Here is a 22,734-nt window from a genome sequence, read left to right as displayed (position 1 = left end):
AAATGGTTCTTATTTTGTTCGAAGAAAAAAAATGTGCCTGAGTCAAAACGCTGCCTATAGATCGGATAGGAAGCCGAGACTTCTGAACAGTTGTATAAACACCAGATGACGATGTTTTATAGGCCTCCCAGTATATCTTTCTTTATAAACAAGAGCGTGCTTCCTGCTTGCAGCGCTATTTTGGACCGGATAATATAAATGGCTAACTCTGCTGTTAAGGTTGCTCGGTGCAGCCGCTAAGCTATTCTCGGCGAGTCATTGAATTGTCTGAGAGATAATGTCGTATAATCCTGCCCATTTTTTCTCTTGATTTAGCTCTCAAATACCAACTATACACAAGCATAAAAAGGATTTAGATGGGAGAAAATACCCATGTGAGATGCTTTTCTTGAAAGCGAACTTTCCACTCTTAATGTTAGGGGTGACCAGACCCGAATATTCGACGAAAATATGTTTGAGAGCTTAGTGCACGTCGAATCTACATCCCACTTTCTGATTGCTTGAACACTGAGTGGATTGTACTGAATAAAACGGCTTTGATAGTATGAAAATGCAACGGCTTCATTATCTACTGCGTAATTAATTTCTAGGGAGATGGCTATGTTTTGCGGCGTTACAAAAATAGTTCCTTAGTCACAGCTGTGGTGTAGCTTGCTGCAGATGTTATTTGTCGCTTTGCGGTTATTAAATGCCTCGGTAGAAAATCTTGTACAATGCAGAGAAGGCTGGATAGACTACCATTTTAAGCTGGGTTACGCTCCCCTTCATTTCAATTTGAAATATCGCGGCACTTTTCAAGGCGAGTGGTAACATTTGAGCCCTGGAGCATTCTTGGAACAGCCTCAGGATATCTACGTTATTTGTTGCTGTTCCGACAAAGATCAAAGTTACACTTATTAAAACTTTTCCCCTTCCTCACAATGCTGGTAGCCCAAAATGAAGCCTAAAACGGCTTTCCGCTTTTAATACGCCATTTACGTAGCTTCTAACGCTCACCATACCGACTAAAAGTATAAACCCCCCCTTCTGCATTGGAAACTTTCACTACACTAACCTTTATGCTACCTATGTTACGTACATCCTCCATCGTTAACAGCGGTTCAGTTTTTGGATGCTGTAGGTAGAAATTTGACGAACATTAGTTTGGTTTGTCTACCACGAACATTCCGTCGTTTGGTTTCGTCACTCGCTCTCCACACTTCCAAAATCATGCGTGCTCCAAAATCTATATTTTTTCTATGATATTTTACAAATGTTTTTTGTGTTGTCTGCCTCCAAAAGCTAGTTCAGCATCAGTTTTGGGTATCTCACCAGTTAAAACAGAAATATAATATGATGCGTTAGATTTCTGTGCCGCGTAACGTACTGCCTAGGATATTATTTTTGTGCTATAAAAGTCTTCTATTTCGTTTATATTATCCAGTGTTATTATGCTGTATTATTACTGCAGTCGCTGCTATTCACTTGTAAAAATACCTCACCATAGGTTATAATACTTGGCTGGGGCCTTTAAGTCAATCCGATTGCGTACGTTACTTTGCCTTTTTTTTCGCATATTGAGTTATTCGCATGTTATTCTTCCGCGTGCCAGAGGTTGTAATTATTGTCCCCCGCACTATTCCTTTCGGCAATTCCAACTTTGGTATTCTCATGGTTACTGCGACCATCTATTTTGACCTTTCTCATTTGAGAATCTCCTATATTTTTCACTCGTATTTATCAGTAAAATCTCGAATCACTGTTTGTAAGTATATTTATCTTACTGACGGGCAGAAACTAAGTGGTCGTTGTAACAGCAAAGTGTAAGAACAGCAATCCTGCCAGAGAGTATGATAAATAAAAACTGGTCGTGTCAGATTAACCTACAAATAAGAGGTAAACGCATAGGGGAGCATCGAGTGAAAAATTTGAGAATAGATTTTTTTATTTGATTTGATTATTTATTTCTTGGCAAAAACCAAGGGGAGGCTGAGACTAAAGGCGAACGTGGCCTGACAGAGGCCTCAGCCACCCGATTTACAGCGTACATAACAACACGTCTGTTCACAAACTTAAGCGTGATAGCACAATGCTCCTTGTAACCATGGAAATACCAAAGGTGGAGTTGCAGGAACAAATATTGCTGGGACGATTAATACAACTTTCGGCGCAAGAAGAAATACGTGCAAAAGACCTAGTCGCCACAGTGCACGCTGCTGAATTGAATCCTACATACTTCGGTATAAATAAAATAAAACGAAGATATTTATTTCTTCTTGTTCAAGGGAAGGAGAAGGAAATTGAGAAATGCTGTACAGTTGCAACATGACGAAACCAAAAGCTTGCAACTGTATTCTGTGTACCCAATTCTGAAATATGAAGCACAGTTTGCGCACAAAAAGCCGCGCTACCCAGAATTCAAAAAAAAATTTTAAGCAAAATAATAAGTCAAAATGCGAGTTAGCAAACATGCTCAATTAAAACCATAGGTGCTAAATAATTCTTGCTTATATTATTGTCCCTAGAGTGGAAAACATTATGATAGGAAGCCAATGCGAAAGAACTGAAGCGAACTATAATTATCTGGTAATGTTCGATGCCATTGATTATTTTTGTATTTCCGCGAACCATGCATCGAGTCTTTTATAAGTTTTGTTTTTACCGGGCTGTGTTACCTCTCTCCCAAGTGAAACGCGTGTTCCATTGATCCTTTCTTACGCCGCACAGGTTATGCCATTTTATAGGAAGAATGCTTCACCCTAACGGCACTAGGCTAGGATTCTCATCTTTCATTTACAGTGTTCTCGATGTAATTCCACGGTTAGAAAAACACCCCCGTCAGAAAGCTAAATGCCCGTTGATCATACGCTGCAGCATTCGATTCGCCGACACTGGCTTCCGCACGTCACTTAGCTGAATCCAGCTTTGCCGCCTGTGTATTTTTGCAGTGTTTAGGCGAGCATAAGCTTGCTGAATTAAATTTGTTTTTCGTCCAAGACAAGTCTTGTATTTTGTTGTATTTCGGCTTCGGGACAATAATTATACGTACTGCCGAAAATTATCTCGTGTACAACCACTCTTCAGCTTATTTTTGTTTTCAGGTAATGTTTTCAAGCAAATACGGCTTTCACTGCGTTTAAAACTAATCGAGAAAAGGTAAATGCTCTTTTTTTGCAGGGCAGTAGCAAAAATGTTCATGAATTTTACGAGGGATCCCGGTACGCAAAATTATAATTTGGTCAATTCTACCATAGCACACTGTAAGTATCAATTCTGCACTTTTTATAGAAACATAAATGCCAGTTGGACTATCCACAGCAAGTTCGTAAAATAAATCATAAATAATATAATTCTTCAAACATGAAAAACAAGCAGTACGATAAAGCAACCTGCAACCAACTAACCAACCATACCGTGGCATAGCGAAACTTGTTCCTTCTGTAGTGTCCAAATCCGCGTTTTCGGTTTTTATAATACAATCCCCTTCATGTACCGTTGCCCGTCTACTAGTCTAACCCCTTCACAAATGTTGGTGAGCCTGCGAGGATTTGTTGCTGTTTCTAGTGGAAAGTATTGAGCGTCGTGGTCCTAGACTCAAGGGTCAGGCATGGATCAAGACAAAGTGATAGCGTCCAGAACCCAGTTAGGCCTGTCAGACGGGGAGCTTCGCACGGGGGTCAAAAACGAGAGGGCGTTGTTCAGGGCGGAACGAGTGGCCGAATGAGACGGAAAGCGGTAAGCGGATGAAAGGGAAACATCTCCCAGAGCTCAGACTCCATCTACAGGAAGGTGCGCAAAAGGAAGCGCCATAGACAGATCCCGCCGCGGATACAGCCTTAGGCGCCACCTACAGTATTTCCCTAAAAGCTCTTGCCTTTAATCGACTAGCGACATAACGACCTGTATGCTTACCTGCAGCGTTTTGAACGGGTAGTGACTGGACAGGGCTGGCCGTAGGGAAACTGGGGTACTGTCGTGGGCATGTGCCTCACCAGAGAGGCGCTGGCGGTAACTGGTAGGATGACCACCGACGAGGCCCTCGACTACCAGACTGTCAAGAAGGTCCTGCCACAGCACTTCTAACTCACGGTACAAGCCTATCGGGAAAAGTGTAGAATGGCACGGGCTCAAGAGGGCGAGACCGGAAATCCGCTAGCTGCTCAGCTGTGTGGTTATTTACACCATTGGGTTGAGATGGCCGAAGTGACGAAGACTTCTGATGGTCTCCGTGATCACACGATCTCGGAGCAGTACCTGCGCTCTTGCAGCTCGAAGGAGCGGGACCGCAAGTCACTTGCTACTTTAGCAGCGTATACGGACCCCTTCCTAGAAGCCCAGTGTTTACACAACCTAGAGGGTGTTGTTGATGATGCGCGAGACACCCGCGAGAACGAGCTTATGGGAAGAAAAGGCCACTTACAAGGTGGCCATTGCTTGGGTCATCGATCGAGTCTGCGATCGAGTGGGTCATCGAGCTGGGGATTGTCATAGTACAACAAAGGACTTGATCCCGAAGTGCCCGCGTTGAGATGACAAGGTCGTTGCTTGCACGCTGGCGAAGGGTTTTACCGCCTGACATGGCTGCCCAAAATTTCAGTGTCCTGAGAAACCCGCCGTCCGTACACACAACGGCAAACACATGTAACAGGAATGGCCCATCTTACTCGTGGAAGCCATGCCCGTTGTTTAATAATATGTGCTCGGGAAGAAAACAAGTCTTTTAAGCGACACGAAAAGTAACACGGCTTTCATCTAGGGGACCATGGTTCCAGACAACCACCTGACCGGGAAGATCAGCCAAGTGCTCCTTGTTGATGGTTCAGTGAAGACCGTGCAGGAGGCGGAGACCCACATCGACACGCCTTACTTAACACGAGAAATAACCGCTGCTTCCATGGAGAAGCCTATTTGCGGTTTACTCCTCGTCAATATACCAGGTGTGCGGGGGCCCCGGAATCAAATTCTAGGGCGCGATGACAAAAGAACTGTGTTAAAAAAACAGGGAAAACTAAGGCTGATGAGCAATCCGCGTTTAAAGACAAGTCCGTCTTAGTTATAGCTGTCGCGAAACAGAGACCTACTTAGCGCCTGAAAGAGTAACCTCAATATGTGGTGTCGACGTCTCGAAGGAGCAACTCGTAGAGGAACAGCGCAAAGACTTCACGCCGAAATGTTGCTTCCGAAAAACAAACCCACGCATTTCCTCGAGTTACGTCAATCGCTTCACTTTCTTAAAAGACGGCAACGTTTCGGCAAACGGACGAACAGGCAAACTAGTGGTCCTGAAAGCCATATTACTATGACAGCCTCCAAGGTGTCCACGGGAACGAAATACAAGGCCACCTGGTAGTCCGGAGAGCATCAAGCCGGATTTTGGAAGATATCAATTGGACGGGTGTGCGCCGTTGAATCAAACGCTTCATAAGGTCTTCCGACTGTTGCCGAGTTACCCTCACCGACGAGAAAAACCCTGGGAACTGTTCGCCAGATAGGAGACAGAGAGGTTCTCCGTACTGTCCCTTATGGTAGCCGCAGCTTCCCCATTACACCTGATGCAATGCCTTCAAAAGAAACTGTAGTGCTCTTCATGCTTTAGGAATTCTACCCATAAAATTATCTACTTTCGCAAGGATGTGAATAGCTTTGGTTAGAGTGTTTGATTTTACTTTTACACTTTGAAGTGTTGGCGTTCACCGGATTTTGTGCTTTCATTGAATTAGCTTGACTTAAGTGCTATACCTGCGCCTTACTCGCCTGATAGAGTTGTGACTAGTATAGGTGCAATACCTGTGACTTCCTAATCAGAGACTTCTGACAAGGACATTGTTTTTGGGTGTTTATTGCTCTCTGTACTACAAACTCACCAACCATCTTCAGCGATGGGGAGTGCCAATATTTGTCAAGGGACGGGCCAGGTTACGTTTTTTTCTAGGGTTTCAGACTAGTGCTCGGATATCGGTACACGCAGGGGATTATAATATAGAAACCAAAAACACCGACATGGACGCTACAGACGAGAAAATGTGAAATACTGCTTGGTAGAGTTCACACACTCACGGGAATAAATCAAGCGTCCTACGTTGTACTTACGTTGTACAACACGGTACTTGTATGCACTTAAAGACAAGCAAGGCAATGTCACCACAAATAGGGACAAAATAATCGTAGTAGCCGAGGAGCTCTATAGAGATCTGTACAGTAGCCAGGACATTCACGATAACGACGAGCCAGAAAGTAGTTCACAGGAGACAGACATCCCACCAGCAACGACAGAATTAAGGAAGGCTTTCAAAGAAATAAATGGGAAAATGCATCTGGTGTAGGTCGGATAACAGCAGACCTCTTGAAAGATGGCGGGCAAATTGTACTAGTAAGACTGGCAAGCTTGTACACGCAATGCCTAACGACCGCGAGTATACCATAATCTTGAAAGAACGTGAACATCATCATAATTCATAAGAAAGGCGACATGAAAGACTTGAAAAATTACAGGCCGATCAGGTTACTATCAGTGGTGGACAAGATACTTACAAAGGTAATCACTAAAAGAATTTCTGCCTCCTTAAATTTCAACAACCTAGAGAACAATCATGGTTTCGTAAAGTCTATTCAACGATGGACCATATTCACACGATCAAATAGGTAATAGAGAAGTGCACGGAGTATACTGAACCCCTATAAATAGCCTTCATAGAATTTGAAAAAGCATTTGACCCGGTAGAAACCTCATCCTTCATTCAGACACTACAGAACCAAGGTGTACAGTAGCATTATTTATTAATACTAGAGAAAATTTGCAATGGATTTCTAGCTACCATCATCGTTCATAAGTAGAGAACTAAAATTCCTATGAGGAAGGGCGCACGACATTCAGACACAATCTCTTCAATTTGTTCATACCATGTTTACTAAAAATATCCACAACACTCTATTGCGAACCGGTGGGAGTAAGGGTTGATGGACAATACCTCAGTAACCTCAGATTTACAGATGACGTGGCTTTGCTAAGTAACTCGGGGAGCGGATTACGAAGCTTGCCTTCCGCACTGGACAGACAGAGTTGAACCGTGGGCCTGAAAATATTATGCAGAAAACTAAAGTAATGATCAAACACCTCGGGACAACACAATTTTATATAAGTGGCGAGGCATTAGAAGTGGAAAGCGAATATATTTACTTAGGCGGAGTTGTGGCTCCTGATCCCAACCATGAGTTAGAAATAATTAAAATGATAAGAATGAGGTGGAATGCGTTTAGGCAGGCATTCTCAGATAATGAATTTCGGCCTATCATTGTCCCTGAAGAAGATAGTGTATGACAGAAGCATCCTACCGGTACTCACCTACGAGGAAGAAAGTCGGAGGGTCACTAGGAGGGTGCCACTTAATTTGAGGACGACTCAGCAAGCAATCGAACGGGAGATGATAGTTGTAACAGGAAGGGACAAGAACAGGGCGGAGTGGGTCAAGGAAGAAACGCGTGTTAAAGACACATTAGTAGATATTAAGAAGATATGGACGTGGGGCGGGCATGTAATGCGAAGGCAAGATACCGTTGGTCATTAAAAGTAACAGATTGGATACCTAGAGAAGGTAAACGGGGCAGGGGGTGACGGAAAGTTAGATGAGCAGGTGAGATCAAGAAATTTGAGGGGATAAATTGGTAATTTGGTCGCAGTTAGCACAGGACCGGGGTAATTGGAGATTTTTGGGAGAGGCCTTTGCACTGCAGTGGGCGTAGATGGGCTGGCGATGATCACTGTGATGACGTTGAACTTGTGGTGCGGTGGGACTGTTGACACTGCGGGGTCGCCTCGGAGTTTGTTGCTTGGACAGTTGTCACCCTCTTCGGTAAAATCAAACTGATGGTCGCGCCCACACCGGACGCCGATCGGGATGCCGAGCCTGTTGTGCTGCGTCCGGAACTCGTTGTCTGACCCGGCACTGGTGTCTTATCTGCCTGGACCGTTCACCGCGACGGGCGTTCCACTGCAGACCTTCCGCCCGATCCTCACACTCGAATGTTTCTTCTCACTCTGACCCTCCGGCACACACCTCGTTGCGGATTGCCAAGGGCTCTTTCTGCTTGGGGTGTAAATCTTCGCCTTTCGAGTACATCATCACATACTCCTGGAAATCCTTAATCATTGTATAGGCATTTGATTCTTTAGTTTAAATCGCACCTCCTACTCCTCGCCCTTCTAGCCTTTCTGAAAAAGTGTTTCAAACGATATCCGTATAAAAATATAATGGCGTCATTTCTAATCAAGACATTTTCCAAAAAAGGACTAATATCGGGTGCATAATTCGTTGTTCTAGATAATAGAGTGATGTAGCTTGTTTCCCATGTCCCTGGTCGTTATATACATCAAATGTAGCTTACAAAAACCACTGATCGCTTTGAAAAAACTCTCAATGTTATAGTAGATTTACTGCTTTCCATAAGTATCGTAATCTAAGGCAATTTATCAATTGGCGTCTGATACTGCAGTCGGTACGTTTCTGCCCAGAACACCTAACGCTAACATCCCGACATCTTTTGCTGCGTCGTTTTGCATTGTAAAATGTTCGCAAGTAATTACAGCAGCCTTAGCATATAAATATAAGCACAGATGGAAGGTATTGTATGGCAGTTCGAAAATTTTCTCCTATGTAACTACTCCCACAGTGACAACATACGTTCAGGGTCCTCCTCGACGCGCTGGATGTAAGTGGGGCAGTCGTGGAAGGAGAAGGCATGATGCCTGGAGGTGTCCTCGCCGCTGTGTACTTCTGGTGCACCCAGCAGGAGGGAGGCCGGCCACAGCCTACGAAGTTGTTGGAGTTGAAGAAGATCGAACACTTTGCTTACAATAAACTACGGTACTTCTCCAGGTAACCACAGACTTAACACATGCTGCATCGTTGTAAGAACTTGTCAAAAAACAACACAGTGTCCACGAAATGTTTGCAAAAGTTGTACCTTCCTTGGAGTTAAAGGCTTTTGTCTTTATTTGCCAGATAGCAAGTCGTGAAAATTCGTCCTCCCCACGATGCCTTGGCCTGGAGATCCTCGTCTCAGCAGTCGAGTTTCTTTTGCTTGATAAGACGTTGCGGGATGTATTCGTCTTGATGACTTCTTTTTGACGTTTGGTAGACTATTTTGGGAGAGTATTTTGATTTATGGTAGCTTTGAGTTCCGTTGTTTTGTCGTTACTTCTTAATCCAAGCTGTCATTTGCATTGATAATATGATTCAGTTTGTCTATTCCTGCTTTACTGGTGGAGGAGATGACTTCCCCTTCTCTTGACAGCATGACATTAACATCTTTGAGGTCTATGTCAGCATTATCAATGGTCTTCTTGATGTCTTCAAATTTCTCCTTGAGAGGAAGGTATGACTGCACTACAAGTGAAGTTTTCGTTTTTTGTCTAGTTCCAGGGTCGTCAGGTTCAGACCCTGGGAGTTGTTGCCTGGGCCTTATAGGAAGAAGCTCCTGGGATAGTTCCATGCGCTGCCCTGAGGCCCTTTACCTCATCTTGTGCAAATTTCATTTCTTGGTGTGCTTCCAGAGCAATCGCCTTCACTCCGATGTTTAGGGACTAGAATCGTATACTAGAATATTCGGCCTCAAAATTAATATGCAGAACACTGAACCAAGGCTGAATACCATTTGGAAAGCACACCAATTTTAAAGAGGTGGCGAGGCATTGCATGTAGGGTGGTAAGCGAATAAAACTACTTAGGCCACGTTGTGCCACCGGATACCAACCAGGACGCCGAGATAATTCGATCGATGTAAATGGGGTACAGTGCATTCTGCAGGGATTCTCAGATAATGAATTGCAGCCTACCATTGTTCCTGAAGAAGAAAGTGTGCAATAACTGGTGCTAACCTGCACTCACCTACAGGCAGAAACTTGGAGACTCGCTAAAAGAGTTAAATTTAAATTGAGGGCCACTCAAATAGCAACGGAACGAAAGACAATTGGCACAGCGTTAAAGGAGCACTGAAGGGTAGTTGTCAAGCCCCCGTTTTTGCTCGCACTGCGTAGACTGGCTCAAATTAGCACACTATTCATCGTTTATCTGGTCGATAAGTGAGTAATGTTTTATTAGGCCCCAAAGTAGAAAAACAACCATGCGCGATCTGCGGTGCCTGCACCAACTAAATACTGTGACGTCGGGAGAAGGGGCACCGTGACTGGACGATGTCCCATATTAGCATTCAAATGGATTTTGGTTTCTGTTCTGTAAAACAACACGCTTGACTCTGTCGTTCTCGTTGGATGGGCATTCTCGATAACTCAATAATCGCCATACCGCGCTTGTGTCATATTGAGGGCTGTAAGATGCTTCAGATAATACTACAAGGATGGCTTGGAATCGCAGCAAGCACTTGCCGAAGCGCACGCAATAGAGGAACGTCCGCCATGTGACCGCACATGCTCAAATGCCATGAGCTTTTTCCAAATCCTTGGAGCTTGCCTCACTGATGCCTGTATGGTAAAAAGCGTATTCGCACCAGGCCAGGGGTCTGCTGATTCTGGCTTGTGCGCACTGCCCCGAATTAGTGGGTGCTTGTGGCAACGCACGCCAAGGAGAACTCGCTAGCGCGTTAGTGTCAGTCTGCGCGCGTTTTGCGAACTCGTTCGTGGAGCAGTGAAGGTTACGGATGAAAAATGGCGAAAGCAGTTAAGAAAACATCGTACGCAGACGAAAAAATCAACTTGCAAAAACATAGCACGGCTCCTTTATATGCTCCCGATTAAATAAGTCACGTTTGTAAATCGTTCGGCAAAATTCACCATATTGGATGCATTCGGGTTTCTTAGTCTGTAAAAACTGGCCGGTTTGCCTCCATGAAATGGCTGCCTACCGGGAGCTGGGTCCTTCATCAGGTTTCGGCCAGCTGCCGAAAAATAACACGTCTGGACAAGGACATTTTCCTCACCGGGGTTTATTTGAGTGACAGTGGTCCTCGGCGAACTTAATATTTTTAAAAACTCACAGGCATACAGACGTTTCTGCTCATTTTGGTGCCACAAACATTTAGCGAGATGCTCCGGGGTCTAGTTCATTTTGATAGGATTGATGGGTTTGTCCGGGCCTGCAGTCGATAATACAGAGACGAGGAAGACCCCGCTAGAATTGGCGGTATTTGCTCTGTTTACAAATGAATAAAATATAGACAAAAAAATGCCATTTTAGCGCCCGGCTGGTGCTACACCAATTGTATTCTTTCTCCACGTTCGGCCCCATGCCCGTAACAGGGATTACTCTTGATAGCCCTTGCTTAACAACTGTACAAAGGTGGGCTACTCCGTAACATAAACCCCGTGGCGAAAGCGCCATCCCGGCATTTTCTATTCCGGAACCGATAGAGCTGACGTGCACAGTTTCAGCCGAGTGACATGGACAATGTCTGTGGGAGCGAAGGTAAGGATTTGTTAATCGGTGTGATATTGTTCGTCATGTCGGTCACCTCGAGTACTACCGTCCAAGGGCCGGTGTCGAGTAAACGTACTTTCGATGACAGACCCACGTGACGGCAAGGAGACCGCAGAAGGACTAGGAAGCCTTGGGCATACCTTCCGGGATGGTGGCTCTTGTCGTAATCACCCTTTTAGCTGACTTAGGACTGTTTGGTGAGAATGCGGACAATCTGTCATGTGTTTTCTACATGGTCAATAGCTTCGCTTGCGTATGAGGTAACAGATAAATGGTAAGAAGGCGGCAAAGTTCCCAGTGGCCAGATATGGTAGCTTCAGTACGGGAGACAAAATCGGGAATACGTGGTCGTCTCTGGCCCTAAGGAGTTGTAAGCAAATGCCACAAACAGCAACGTTATGTCCAAGTCGCGATAGTCCCGTAAAACGTACATTGCTGGCATGTTGGTTTTAATATCATTAGGCGTGCACTAAGCCCTTAGTAAGCCCACGTGAGCCCATCTTAGGACGACGCGCAATAGAGAACTTATGCTTAGGGCCGCACGCACACAGCATCTTTGTCTTAAAAGGACCGCCCTCTATCCGTGGGTAGATGGTGATAGGCACCATGGTGGACAAGTACCGTCATGTAAGAGGGAGACAGCAACTTCGATAGCACAGCTGCTTGGAAGGGCCCTGGTGATGACAAAGCGGATAGCATAGTCAATGGCAAGGACAACCCACTCGTTTCCCAGATTTCCCAGTGTGGAAGTAGGAAAAGGACGGAGCAAATTATGACCGGCGCGGTAAAACGGTTAAGTGGGGACGCCGATGGGCTGCAGGAGGCCGGCTGGGATCACTGTAGGGGTGTCCCGTCATTGACTGAGATCACAAGAGGATATATGACGCTTCACCGATCTGTACATGTTCGGCCAGAAACACCGGCAGCGAACGCGGTAACACATTCGCGCAAGGTCTATATGGCGCGCAGTACTTCGTTATGAAGTTGTTGAAGGGCAGACAATCGCATGTGTTCAGGAACGATGACCAAGGACTGGGGACCATCTGGACAAATACTTTGGCATTATAGAGTCCCTTCCTTCAGAAAATAGAGACAAAGTGAAGCATCTTTCTGTGAAAAGTTTAGGCGTGCAATTATGCGCCGCAAGCATTCATAACGTTGTTACTCGTCTTCGATGCTGAGCAGGCCTGAGATGGAACAGACTTGGTCGTCAGTCTCATTTACATCATTTCTTAGAAGTGGCCAGCCTCAGGCAACCGCTCGTTTCTATGTAAACAGTAAAAGTATTATTGAGCCTGAGATCCGAGTGGTCTAGCCTTCCTGTCGGGCCCATCAGTCATGATAGCCAGAAAGGACATGGTGGTCTGGAACCACAAGAATCACCGTACCCAAAAATACTGTCAAACTTGCTGATAACATATACCAGTGCAAGCCCTCACGTTCAGTATCACAGTATATTCGTTATAGTGTAGTTTCAAGTAGTAGTTCAGGGAATTTATGCCGTGAGGACAGCACGGAATCTGGGACTCAAACAACAGAGATTTTCAGTATAAAACACAATATAATAGCCGGATATTCTTGCCGATAGCTTTAGGACAGCACGTCACCACTTGTGTTTTGGGGAAGGTTCATTGGCACGTTATTTGTGAAGCCACAATCATAAATCACGGGTAGACTACTATATTTGTCGTTAGAACCATACTTTCCTTCCACTTAGAAAAATAGGAAATACATACCTACGTTGCTGCCATAAACTAAAGCTCTTCATGGGCCACCTTTCGTTATTGCTGGTGATATCTAATCTCCCTTGGTACCCAAACCCTGCAGTTGGTTTGTACCAGGTTTTATTTACTTTTGTCCCTGCAATTTAAAAAACTTGAAATTATGCTAAGGTGTATGTGGTTTTTTAAACATTGGAAAAATTCTTTTGTTTGGTTTTGTCCTTTAAAAAGGATTTATGAACGTAATATAGTAAAGCTGCTTAGGAGTTCGCACTTTAAGCCGGGGCGCCCTTTTTTCTGTCCGCGCAGCGTGGCTCGGCTACAGCTTGCCACCACCACACTGGAATGTTTTATTCGCACGTTTATCATGCGCGGTGGTGGGAGTGATTGAGGACGACGAGTCAACACAGGGTGAGTGCGCAGCAGACGGTGTTGATAAGTGAATTTTGTTCTAATAGCTTAAGTATAACGTCTTCATATCGGTCACAGTGTTGCTACCAAACCATCAAAAAGGCCTGGTGATGCAGTAAAAACTAAGGACTTTTTGGCAGGAACGAGGTATACAGAACAAAAAATATGGTCGGATATTTTGCAGCTAGCTGCCAAAATTGTCAGACATTTTTTTTGCCTGAGGAAGCTGTTTATCGATAGGAATATATGTCGCGACAAAAAACGTAAAAAATTAAGAATAATATATTCCATCTAGTACTTTACGGCTAATGAGAAAATTAGGAAACAATATGTATTTCTGTCTTTGGTTACTGGGAAATGTAGCCCTTCATTTTACCGTCTCATAATAATCTGTGGTAGTAACTAAAAATATATTTCTTATGTGGGGCTATTAGTTAAAACATGTTTTCTCAGTCACCGTCTAGTCATCGCAAGAAAACATATAGTTAATTCCAACTTTCCGAAGAACAAAAGCCAATTTGGAGGCACTTCCAGTGGTTTGACTTAAGAATTGGGGCAGTGGTCTGTGAACCGTTGCTGTTTTTTTGGGGCAATAAATGTTAATGTTCTCATTCTATGAACGCGAAGAATAAATGCTATTTGCGACATTATCATTTTCTGCAGTCATTGAGCGTCTGACGCGACATTTACACAAATGAAGAGACTGTAGCATGGACTACCAGCAGAGTCACGATGCGGCATCCTTGCGAACGAGATAGTGCTCTCTGTACGCTTGCGGCGGCAGGTGATAGCTAGTGCCTAGGTTTGGTTTATTGGTTCTACTGTGCCTGGTCATCACTTCAAAAGTATATTAAATTTTGCCCTCGTTTCACGTGAATGCGGCCTCACCTCCCATAGCAACGCATTATAGGTTTTCACAGCGGCATTTCCGAAGTGTGATAAACATTTCTTGCCCACAATACTCAATTTTGCAATTTTGTTATGTTTGTAAACGACATCACTTTTGTGATAGCTTAATTTGTTTGGTTTGATCAGGTACGTGTGAATCTACCTGGCAAGGCCCTCTGGCTACGGCTGCACGGCGATGAATTTGAAGTACTCAAGCAACAGTTTTTTCGACTTCGTTTTTAAATCTTAATAGCTTTCACAACAGAGCCAAAAAACGCATTCAGTACTCCGAATGGGGGATCACAAAGTACCTCCGTCAAATGTTACTGCTGTATCCACGTCAGATTTGAAACATCTCTAAACGAGACATAGTTTTGTGAGCTCTTCAATTACGTAACTACAGCTGTAGAAAATGTCACCGACATGGTTCTCCAGACCATGCACGAAGACGACGAAGACACCTAGATTCGACGGAGATGCTGAGGGATAGCTCGCGCTCCCGGCTCGCTTGTCCTGGCACGAGGCTGGCCCCTCGCCCAATCAAATGACGACACCCGTCCTGGGTGCCACAAAAATAAACGCGCTTTTTCTGTTTGTACCACGGAGAGCTTCATTTCTCGGCTTCCCCCATGCCTTGGCGTAACATTGTTTGGTGCCGATCACCCGAGAACCACATTCTGGGACCTACCGAGAGCATTGAGGCAGCGGAGCAATCATGGAGAAGCTCCAGTTCAAGAGGACATCGAGGTGGGCACGTAGCACAAGGATAATCAACGAGGGCAGTGCCACCATGGCCAATCACTGCGCTACGACCGACTAGATAGCGTCGCTTTACAAGAGGCTGAAGGCGAGTAACGACGAGCTAAATAAGATAAACGAAGAGCTCGAAGCTCACATTCAGAATCAGGGGTAATTTGAGGCCGAATATGCGAGCGTGATCGTGTATGAAGATAACGCGACACGCGTCCTCCCTGAGCTAAACAGCAAGAGCAACCGCCTTTCCAAGGCTGCTGCACCTATGACAGTTCCAGTAACAAACGTCACGCCCCTAGTCGCTGCTATGGCTTTGGAGAGAACCGGGCCAAGCTTACCGAAACTGACCATCACGCCTTTCTATGGCGACATGTGCCGATTGAATGATATTTGGGAGCAATTCGACGAGATCATCAACAAAAATAGCGGCCTTTCAGTTTTCGAGAAATTCCCTCACCTGCGACTCTTTCAGAAAGGAGATGCCACTGCGGCAATCGGTGGGCTACCTACGACGAAGGCTTGCAACCAGGATGCTCTTGCAATGCTGAAGAAGCGTTTTTGTGATGGCACACGACTCGAGCAACAGTATTTCGCCGGGCTTCAAATGATCAACTCGATCAGGTCCTGAAGTGACACAAGTGGCCTACGAAAGCTCAAGACTAGGTCTTAGTCAACATCCGCGGCCTCGAAACCTTCGGCGTAAAACGGTCCTCCTTTTTGTCGATGCTCTGAGACATCCTGTTCCAAGCGCTTCCGAACGACATCGTGCTCCAGTAGCACCGCACGCGCGCTGCTGACACACCTACACCGCAAGCGGACGCACCTGCCTGAAAAATTGCCGACACACCTAGACCGCCTTCTGAAGTACCTCAGCAGCGAGCTGGAGAAACTTGAAAAGACCGATTTCAGGGGTCAGAGAGGGTGAAACACCAGACCTGGATATGAGACAGACAAAGCATCCCCCTTAGAGACTCTAAGCCCACGCCGTGTGCTCTCTCCAACACTTCGGCATGGTCCGGTGAGGGATGCGCATTCTGCAAGTCAGAAGGTCACATTAAGGAGTCATGACCTGCGGATATACCTTTCAAAATGAAGAAGCAAATTTTGTCGAAGGAGGTGCAACGCTTTCGCTGCACGCTGAAAGGCCACGGAGCACGTGACTGTCGCCGGAAGATTACCTGCCATGCGTGCTCCGGTAGACAGGCATTAAGCGCCTGTAGCCTGAGAAAAAAAGCACCGCATGGGATTCTCGTACTGAAGGAAGTCTGAACCCACGCACGACGGTCTGCGCACAATCGGAAAGAAGTCAGGAGTTTATACAACTGGGTGCCTTCTCCTCCAAACATTTCGATCCTGTAAACGGGACCAGTGGGTACTCCAGCTCCGCATCATCGAGGAAATCCCGGTTCCTCGATACCTACTAGAAGAAGATAAGTTTGCCAACATACTGGAAGTGCACATCTTTTACGATGCAAGCCCGCAAGCGTATGAAGCAGCGGTGTACATCCTCACGGAGATTTTCAGAAAGTGTCGCCTGCTGATCTACAAGTTGCTTGTGGCCTCATCGAAGAAAATCACCTTACTGCAATTGGAGCTTCCACGCTCCTTCCAGGAGTTGTCCTGAGTGCATTAGAAATACCGCACATCTCACGGGACATCGAGGGCTCGATGATGGATTTGTCTTTCCTTCTGGCGTGCGAAACATCGGGAAAGGTCATTGCTGATGTGCTCCTTCACCCTTTTTGATGAATTCATAGCGCAAAAAGGACGAGGACAGAGAGAGAACACACAACACAGCGCTAACTTCCAACTAATTTTATTTCACACAAACGTACATATATGTATGCCCAGCCTACCCGCAATCACTTCCCACCGTCACCGCCAATGCTGACGTGTTCCAGCCATGCGCAGTAACGTTGCCTCCTTATCCGACCAATTCAGTGACGGCACACTCACACAGGACAACCGCGCTTTACTAATGAAATCTGCCTTTACTATTTCTCTTACTTTTTGTTCCTTGTGTTTCGACCGTATCACACATTGCTCAAACCGTGGCACGCAGCCGCAGTCGTGGCAGTGAACAGACAAATGGCCATCCCTGTATTTGCTGACCTTCCGCCTGTGCTCGCCTAACCGGTCGTTAAGACAACGGCCGGTTTGGCCTATATAACGCTTTTCACACGAAAAGGGAACATCATCCACCACACCGACTGCGCACTTAACACATGGTTTCCTATGTCCTTTTACACACCCAACCGGTGCTTTACGGAAGGGGTTAGTCAACTTGCAAATTTTGTTCAATTTGTTAGGTGCAGAAAAAACAACCTTTACGTTCACCCGATTTGCAATCTTTTTGAGACGGTGAGACGTAATGTGAGATATAAAATTACTGCTACTTTTTTCTTTTCACCCTCCTGTGACCTGCCCTTCCTCTGCCCTTCCTCTGTTCTTTTGTCGGTAGCTGAGAGTAACCTCAAGAATTTAGAATAGAGGAAGGGCAGGTCACAGGAGGGTGAAAAGAAAAAAGTAGCAGTAATTCCATATCTGCACAATACGTCTCACCGTCTCAAAAATATTGCAAATCGGGTGAACGTAAAGGTTGTTTTTTCTTCACCTAACAAATTGAACAAAATTTGCAAGTTGACTAACACCTTCCGTAAAGCACCGGTTGGGTGTGTAAAAGAACATAGGAAACCATGTGTTAAGTGCGGAGTCGGTGTGGTGTATGATGTTCCCCTTTCGTGTGGAAAGCGTTATATAGGCCAAACCGGCCGTTGTCTTAACAACCGGTTAGGCGAGCACAGGCGGAAGGTCAGCAAATACAGGGATGGCCATTTGTCTGTTCACTGCCACGACTGCGGCTGCGTGCCACGGTTTGAGCAATGTGTGATACGGTCAAAACACAAGGAACAAAAAGTAAGAGAAATAGTAGAGGCAGATTTGATTAGTAAAGCGGGGTTGTCCTGTGTGAGTGTGCCGTCACTGAATTTGTCGGATAAGGAGGCAACGTTTCTGCGCATGGCTGCAACACGTCAGCATTGGCGGTGACGGTGGGAAGTGATTGCGGGTAGGCTGGGGATACATATTTGTACGTTTGTGTGAAATAAAATTGGTTGGAAGTTAGCGCTGTGTTGTGTGTTCTCTCTCTGTCCTCGTCCTTTTGGCGCTATGAATTCATCAAGATCGCCACACCAACTTGCCCAAGAATCCGTACTAGTGTCCTTCACCCTGACGTCATCACTCGCGGTGGCATAAGCATCTTCATTGGATCGGACCAGATGTGGACCTTTAGGTCTGGCGAATTGGTGAGGTCCCACGAAAACCATGCTCTGATCGCCATAAACACGAAAATTGGATGGAGGTTTCAAGGTAGCAGCACAGTGGTAACAGCTGCAGCAAATAATTCGCCTACAATGGTCAGCGTTTTAAGTGCTGACGTAACCCAATGCGATGATATCCTTCGTGCGTTTTGGGAAGTTGAAAGCACAGGCATCTTGGATCCGACGAACAGTGGTACTTCAAAGAGCGCAGCGTTTGAGAACCTCGATAACGTCTCCTCCCGACATGAACGACACGAGATGACGTTACCATCTAAAGCTCACAAGCTTCCGAGCTATCCGTTGTAGGTCAACAACCTTGTCAAGGATGCCGAATCCGTAGAAGGAACGACAAGTTTGTTCTCTAAAGCATGCGGACTCATGAGGGCCACAGGCATGACGTTCAGAAAATGTACCCTAAACTCAGACGAGTAAACGAACCTTTGGGGCGTGAACATCGTGCTGTCTGAAAAGGAATTGTCGGACTTCATGAGCCCACGGTTAAAGTACTAGGCACCGCTTGGGGCACTCAAAAAGAAATTGTTCTGTTCCAGATATCTGATCATCTAGCCTTCCCTGAGACTAAGATTCATTCTCCCAGCGACATCAAGAATATTTATTCCACTAGGTATCGTTGGACCGTACACAATGTCGGCAAGGGTGCTGTTTCAAAAGCGTTGGCCTTCAGGAATTTGTTGGAACGAGCAGCCACCTCAGGATCAACACAGTAAACGGGACCAGTGGGTACTCCAGCTCCGCAATACTGGAGGAAATTGCGGTTCCTCGATACCTACTAGAAGAAGATAAGTTTGCCAACATACTGGAAGTGCACATCTTTTACGATGCAAGCCCGCAAGCATATGAAGCAGCGGTGTACATCCTCACGGAGATTTTCAGAAAGTGTCGCCTGCTGATCTACAAGTTGCTTGTGGCCTCATTGAAGAAAATCACCTTACTGCAATTGGAGCTTGCACGAGCTTTACTCGGCTCAAAACTGCGCAGCTGCGGCACTGCCAGTTTCAGTAATCTGGCTTTGCCTATCAAAACAAAACCCCCGATGAAAAGAGACAAAAGCACCATTAACTTCATCCGCTCTCGTTAGATCAAGTTTCAAGATGGACCCCGGCAGAGGTTATGTTCTTTGATTTACGCGCCTGGCCATTTTCTCGGGACCCGAAATGTGAGGAAAATATGATCACCATGGTTCTCCGGAGCACGCACAAAGACGACGAAGCCACCTAGATGCGACGGAGATGCTGAGGGATAGCTCGCGCTCCTGGCTCGCTTCTCCTGGCACAAGGCTGGCCCCTCGCACAATCGAACGACGAACGGCCGTCCTGGGTGCCACGAAAATAAACCCGCTCTTCTGTTTGTACCACGGAGAGCGGCATTTCTCCGCTTCTGCCACGCCTTGGCGTAACAACAGCAATTTTGCCGATATTGGGCAATCCCTCTCTGTTGCAGCAATAAACCCAATCGATCTATAGCCACTTTAGAAAAACCCACAAACGCTAAGCAGAAACGGAGGCGGCTAGTTATGCTGCCACGAGGAAATGTGCGCAGTGCCGCTTCATCTTGTTGCAAAGAGTAGCTTTCAGAATGCTTCCATGCGCAAAAGAAACATTGAAAGCGTTATCGGAAGTTTTGCAGAGCCCCCCTTTAGAATATACCCTGGATTAGAACATGCAACGCATCTCTTCGGCGTGCTAGGCGGCATGCACAAGGCGAGCCAAAGTGCACAAATGCACTCGGAACGAGTGCGTCTTTCAGGCGGCGAACAAGCAGAGGTGAAGCAATGGAGCAGCTAAGGCGATAGACTTACTAGCCACGAACGGCTGCCGCATGGATACCAAGGGCGTCCACTGCAACCCAACAATTATCCATTCATGCCGCTGTGGACATTGCACTCCATGGCTCCGTGCTTCTTCAGACGGTGCATTCACCGGCTATCAATCATATGACACCAATTCGGCAGCTAAAATCATTTTTTCAGTGTTTTTATGTAATTATTTGTGTATGCCATGTGTATTAAATGTTGTTTTCTACTCATTGTACAAAAGCACATTTTTATGGCGCCAAACTCTGCGCCCTCTGTTATAAAAGTTTTCCGATGCCGGAAACTCTTGTACAGCATTTGAAAATACAGGACCCTTAAACCAGGTGTTTATTGGGAAAGATTTATAGTTTCGTTGTTTGCTAATTATATTCGGAAAATATTACACACAAAATTTGAAATAAACATACGTGTGGTAATTGCGCAACTACAGGTCGCGAAAAAGAGAATTATTATGTTGAATTTGGTATAGATAAAGTTTTTGCGAATCACTAGTACCAGGGTATAGCTTGCGCTTCTTTTCAGGAGGCCCCTGTATACGAAATGGACATAAAATATGGCCAAAATGTGAATTGTGGCGAAAAGGAGAACTTGATACATCTTCAGGACATGAGGACACGAAGTGCTGTCAGGATTTTATGGAAACGTACTGTCACAGCAGAACAACGTATAAGGTGTACAGTTTTGAGCTATGCGAACACCAGCCAAGACCCCAAGAAATAAAATGTTGATTATCTCTCTCCTTCTCTCTCTCCAAAGACATGCTTTGCTAGCGTTTTTGCTATTTTCTTCACTGCAGTACCACAAACATAAAAATTTAGACTTTTTCTTAGATTTAAAATTTAAAACTTCAATAAACCTTATTTATATCAGAAAATCAGCAGACGGTTGGACTAACGCCAACCACTAACTATTGGGCAAAAGCATCGTACATTACAGCGTATAAAGCCTGTTCAAACCCTTCATGAGGCATGCGTATGTGTGTGGGCAACACATGGGTAGGCCGCCTATTACGCGCCCATGTATGCCAGTACGAGCAGCGATATATTCTGTTCGGTTCTCCTGGCACTTGCGTGGATAGCACATAATTAGGTCATTGATTGATAATTCTGCACCATGTCTGTGAGTGCCACTGAATCGATCACCTATTTCGCATCGTTCCATCATACTCCACTCGTTTTCAATATAACATTCTATAGCAATTCTACAGTAAGTACCCCTTTTTTAGTACGGATTGGTTATTCATTTATGCAAGGTTCTGGAAGTGAGACGGTGGTCTTGGTTTTAGTGCCCTATCATGGCAGGTGCGGTCCCGCTCCTTACACAGGAAGGAGGAACTGCCACTGAGCTCCTGTGAACTGCCTGAGCGTGTGCTAGATGTATTATCCTGAGATGTATTAGGCTGAGCGTGTGCCAGATGTGCCAGAGCGTGCGCCCTCTGTACTTGGGTGCCGCGTAAGAAGCACACAGCTAATTACCACACTGTGAGAAATTTGGGCCTTTTAAGTTTTTTTTACGTTGAAGTCGCAAGTTCTCGGTGTTTCTGTTTTAGTTCGAAGAATTTGGCGCCCGCTCCTTTGTGTTCGCTGCGCCGCAAGCCTCGTTGTCACCAAGCGAACGGAGATGAAACCGAAGATAAACTAGATAGTGCGAGTAGGTAAGCGGAGGAAAAAAGTGTGGCTTAAGAATGGCGAGGAGGAGCTGGGCATGCTCCCTGGCGGCGATGCACAACGAGATAAGCGAGAGAACCAAGGAGCCACCGAAGATAGAGCCAGCAGGAAAGCGAAGGGGAAAGTGTGGCGAAAGTGCGAGGGAGAGAGCGGTATGCCACGGTGGCGCTGGACATGTGCCCAGCGGCGACACGCTACGAATGAACGTCAGAGAATGGCCCGCGCCCTCATGCGTTCGCTGGTGGCGTGATAACTTTCTGAGACGCAGCACCTATGCGCTCTCGCCGAGAAGACTGCAGCGCTGCTGTCAAATTTCGTATTTAGAACTATCGCATCTGTCCGCCGCCGTTATATTTTTTTTTTTTTCTGAAGCTGCACGGAAACTTCAATTTTAGATACAGAACACACCTACGTATCTGTTCTTCAGTGTGAGTCAGGCTTAAGAGCGTTATGCAGGAAGGATAACTTTTAAAACGTCACCAAGAGGTTGCAGCGTCACTTCTTAGCGCTTTGCAGTTTATGTATTACCCGCTGACGTTGCTTAGTGACAATGGAGTTTTGTGCTACTGAGCGCGAGGACGCGAGTTAGAATAAAGCTAAAAGGGTTTTTTTGATAAATGCAAAAACCCAGATGCCTCGTACACCCTCCACCATTGCAGAGCTTCCTCCGTCATCTCTTATTCATCAGCTACAAAGACATAGTCACAATGTACCGAAACGAGTGATGTAGGC

General features: G+C 45.7%; 1 protein-coding gene across 1 annotated transcript in view; it reads left to right on the top strand.

The window, feature by feature from the left end:
• The window catches only part of LOC144144827 (uncharacterized), a 63,118-nt gene extending 42,077 nt beyond the window's left edge, over positions 1 to 21,041 (top strand). Inside the window, exons 5-6 of the mRNA XM_077676336.1 lie at positions 13,439 to 13,540; positions 20,858 to 21,041. Of these exons, the coding sequence (XP_077532462.1) occupies positions 13,439 to 13,520 (82 nt within the window). The 3' untranslated portion in view covers positions 13,521 to 13,540; positions 20,858 to 21,041. The remainder of the gene's footprint in view (positions 1 to 13,438; positions 13,541 to 20,857) is intronic.
• Positions 21,042 to 22,734: the final 1,693 nt, after the last annotated feature.

This window comes from Haemaphysalis longicornis, unplaced genomic scaffold (assembly GCF_048455015.1).
Source record: "Haemaphysalis longicornis isolate Haplotype H1 unplaced genomic scaffold, Haemaphysalis longicornis Haplotype H1 scaffold_7, whole genome shotgun sequence".
In the NCBI taxonomy this organism is placed as follows: Eukaryota; Metazoa; Arthropoda; class Arachnida; order Ixodida; family Ixodidae; genus Haemaphysalis; species Haemaphysalis longicornis.
This window is presented reverse-complemented; position numbering and strand designations above follow the sequence as displayed.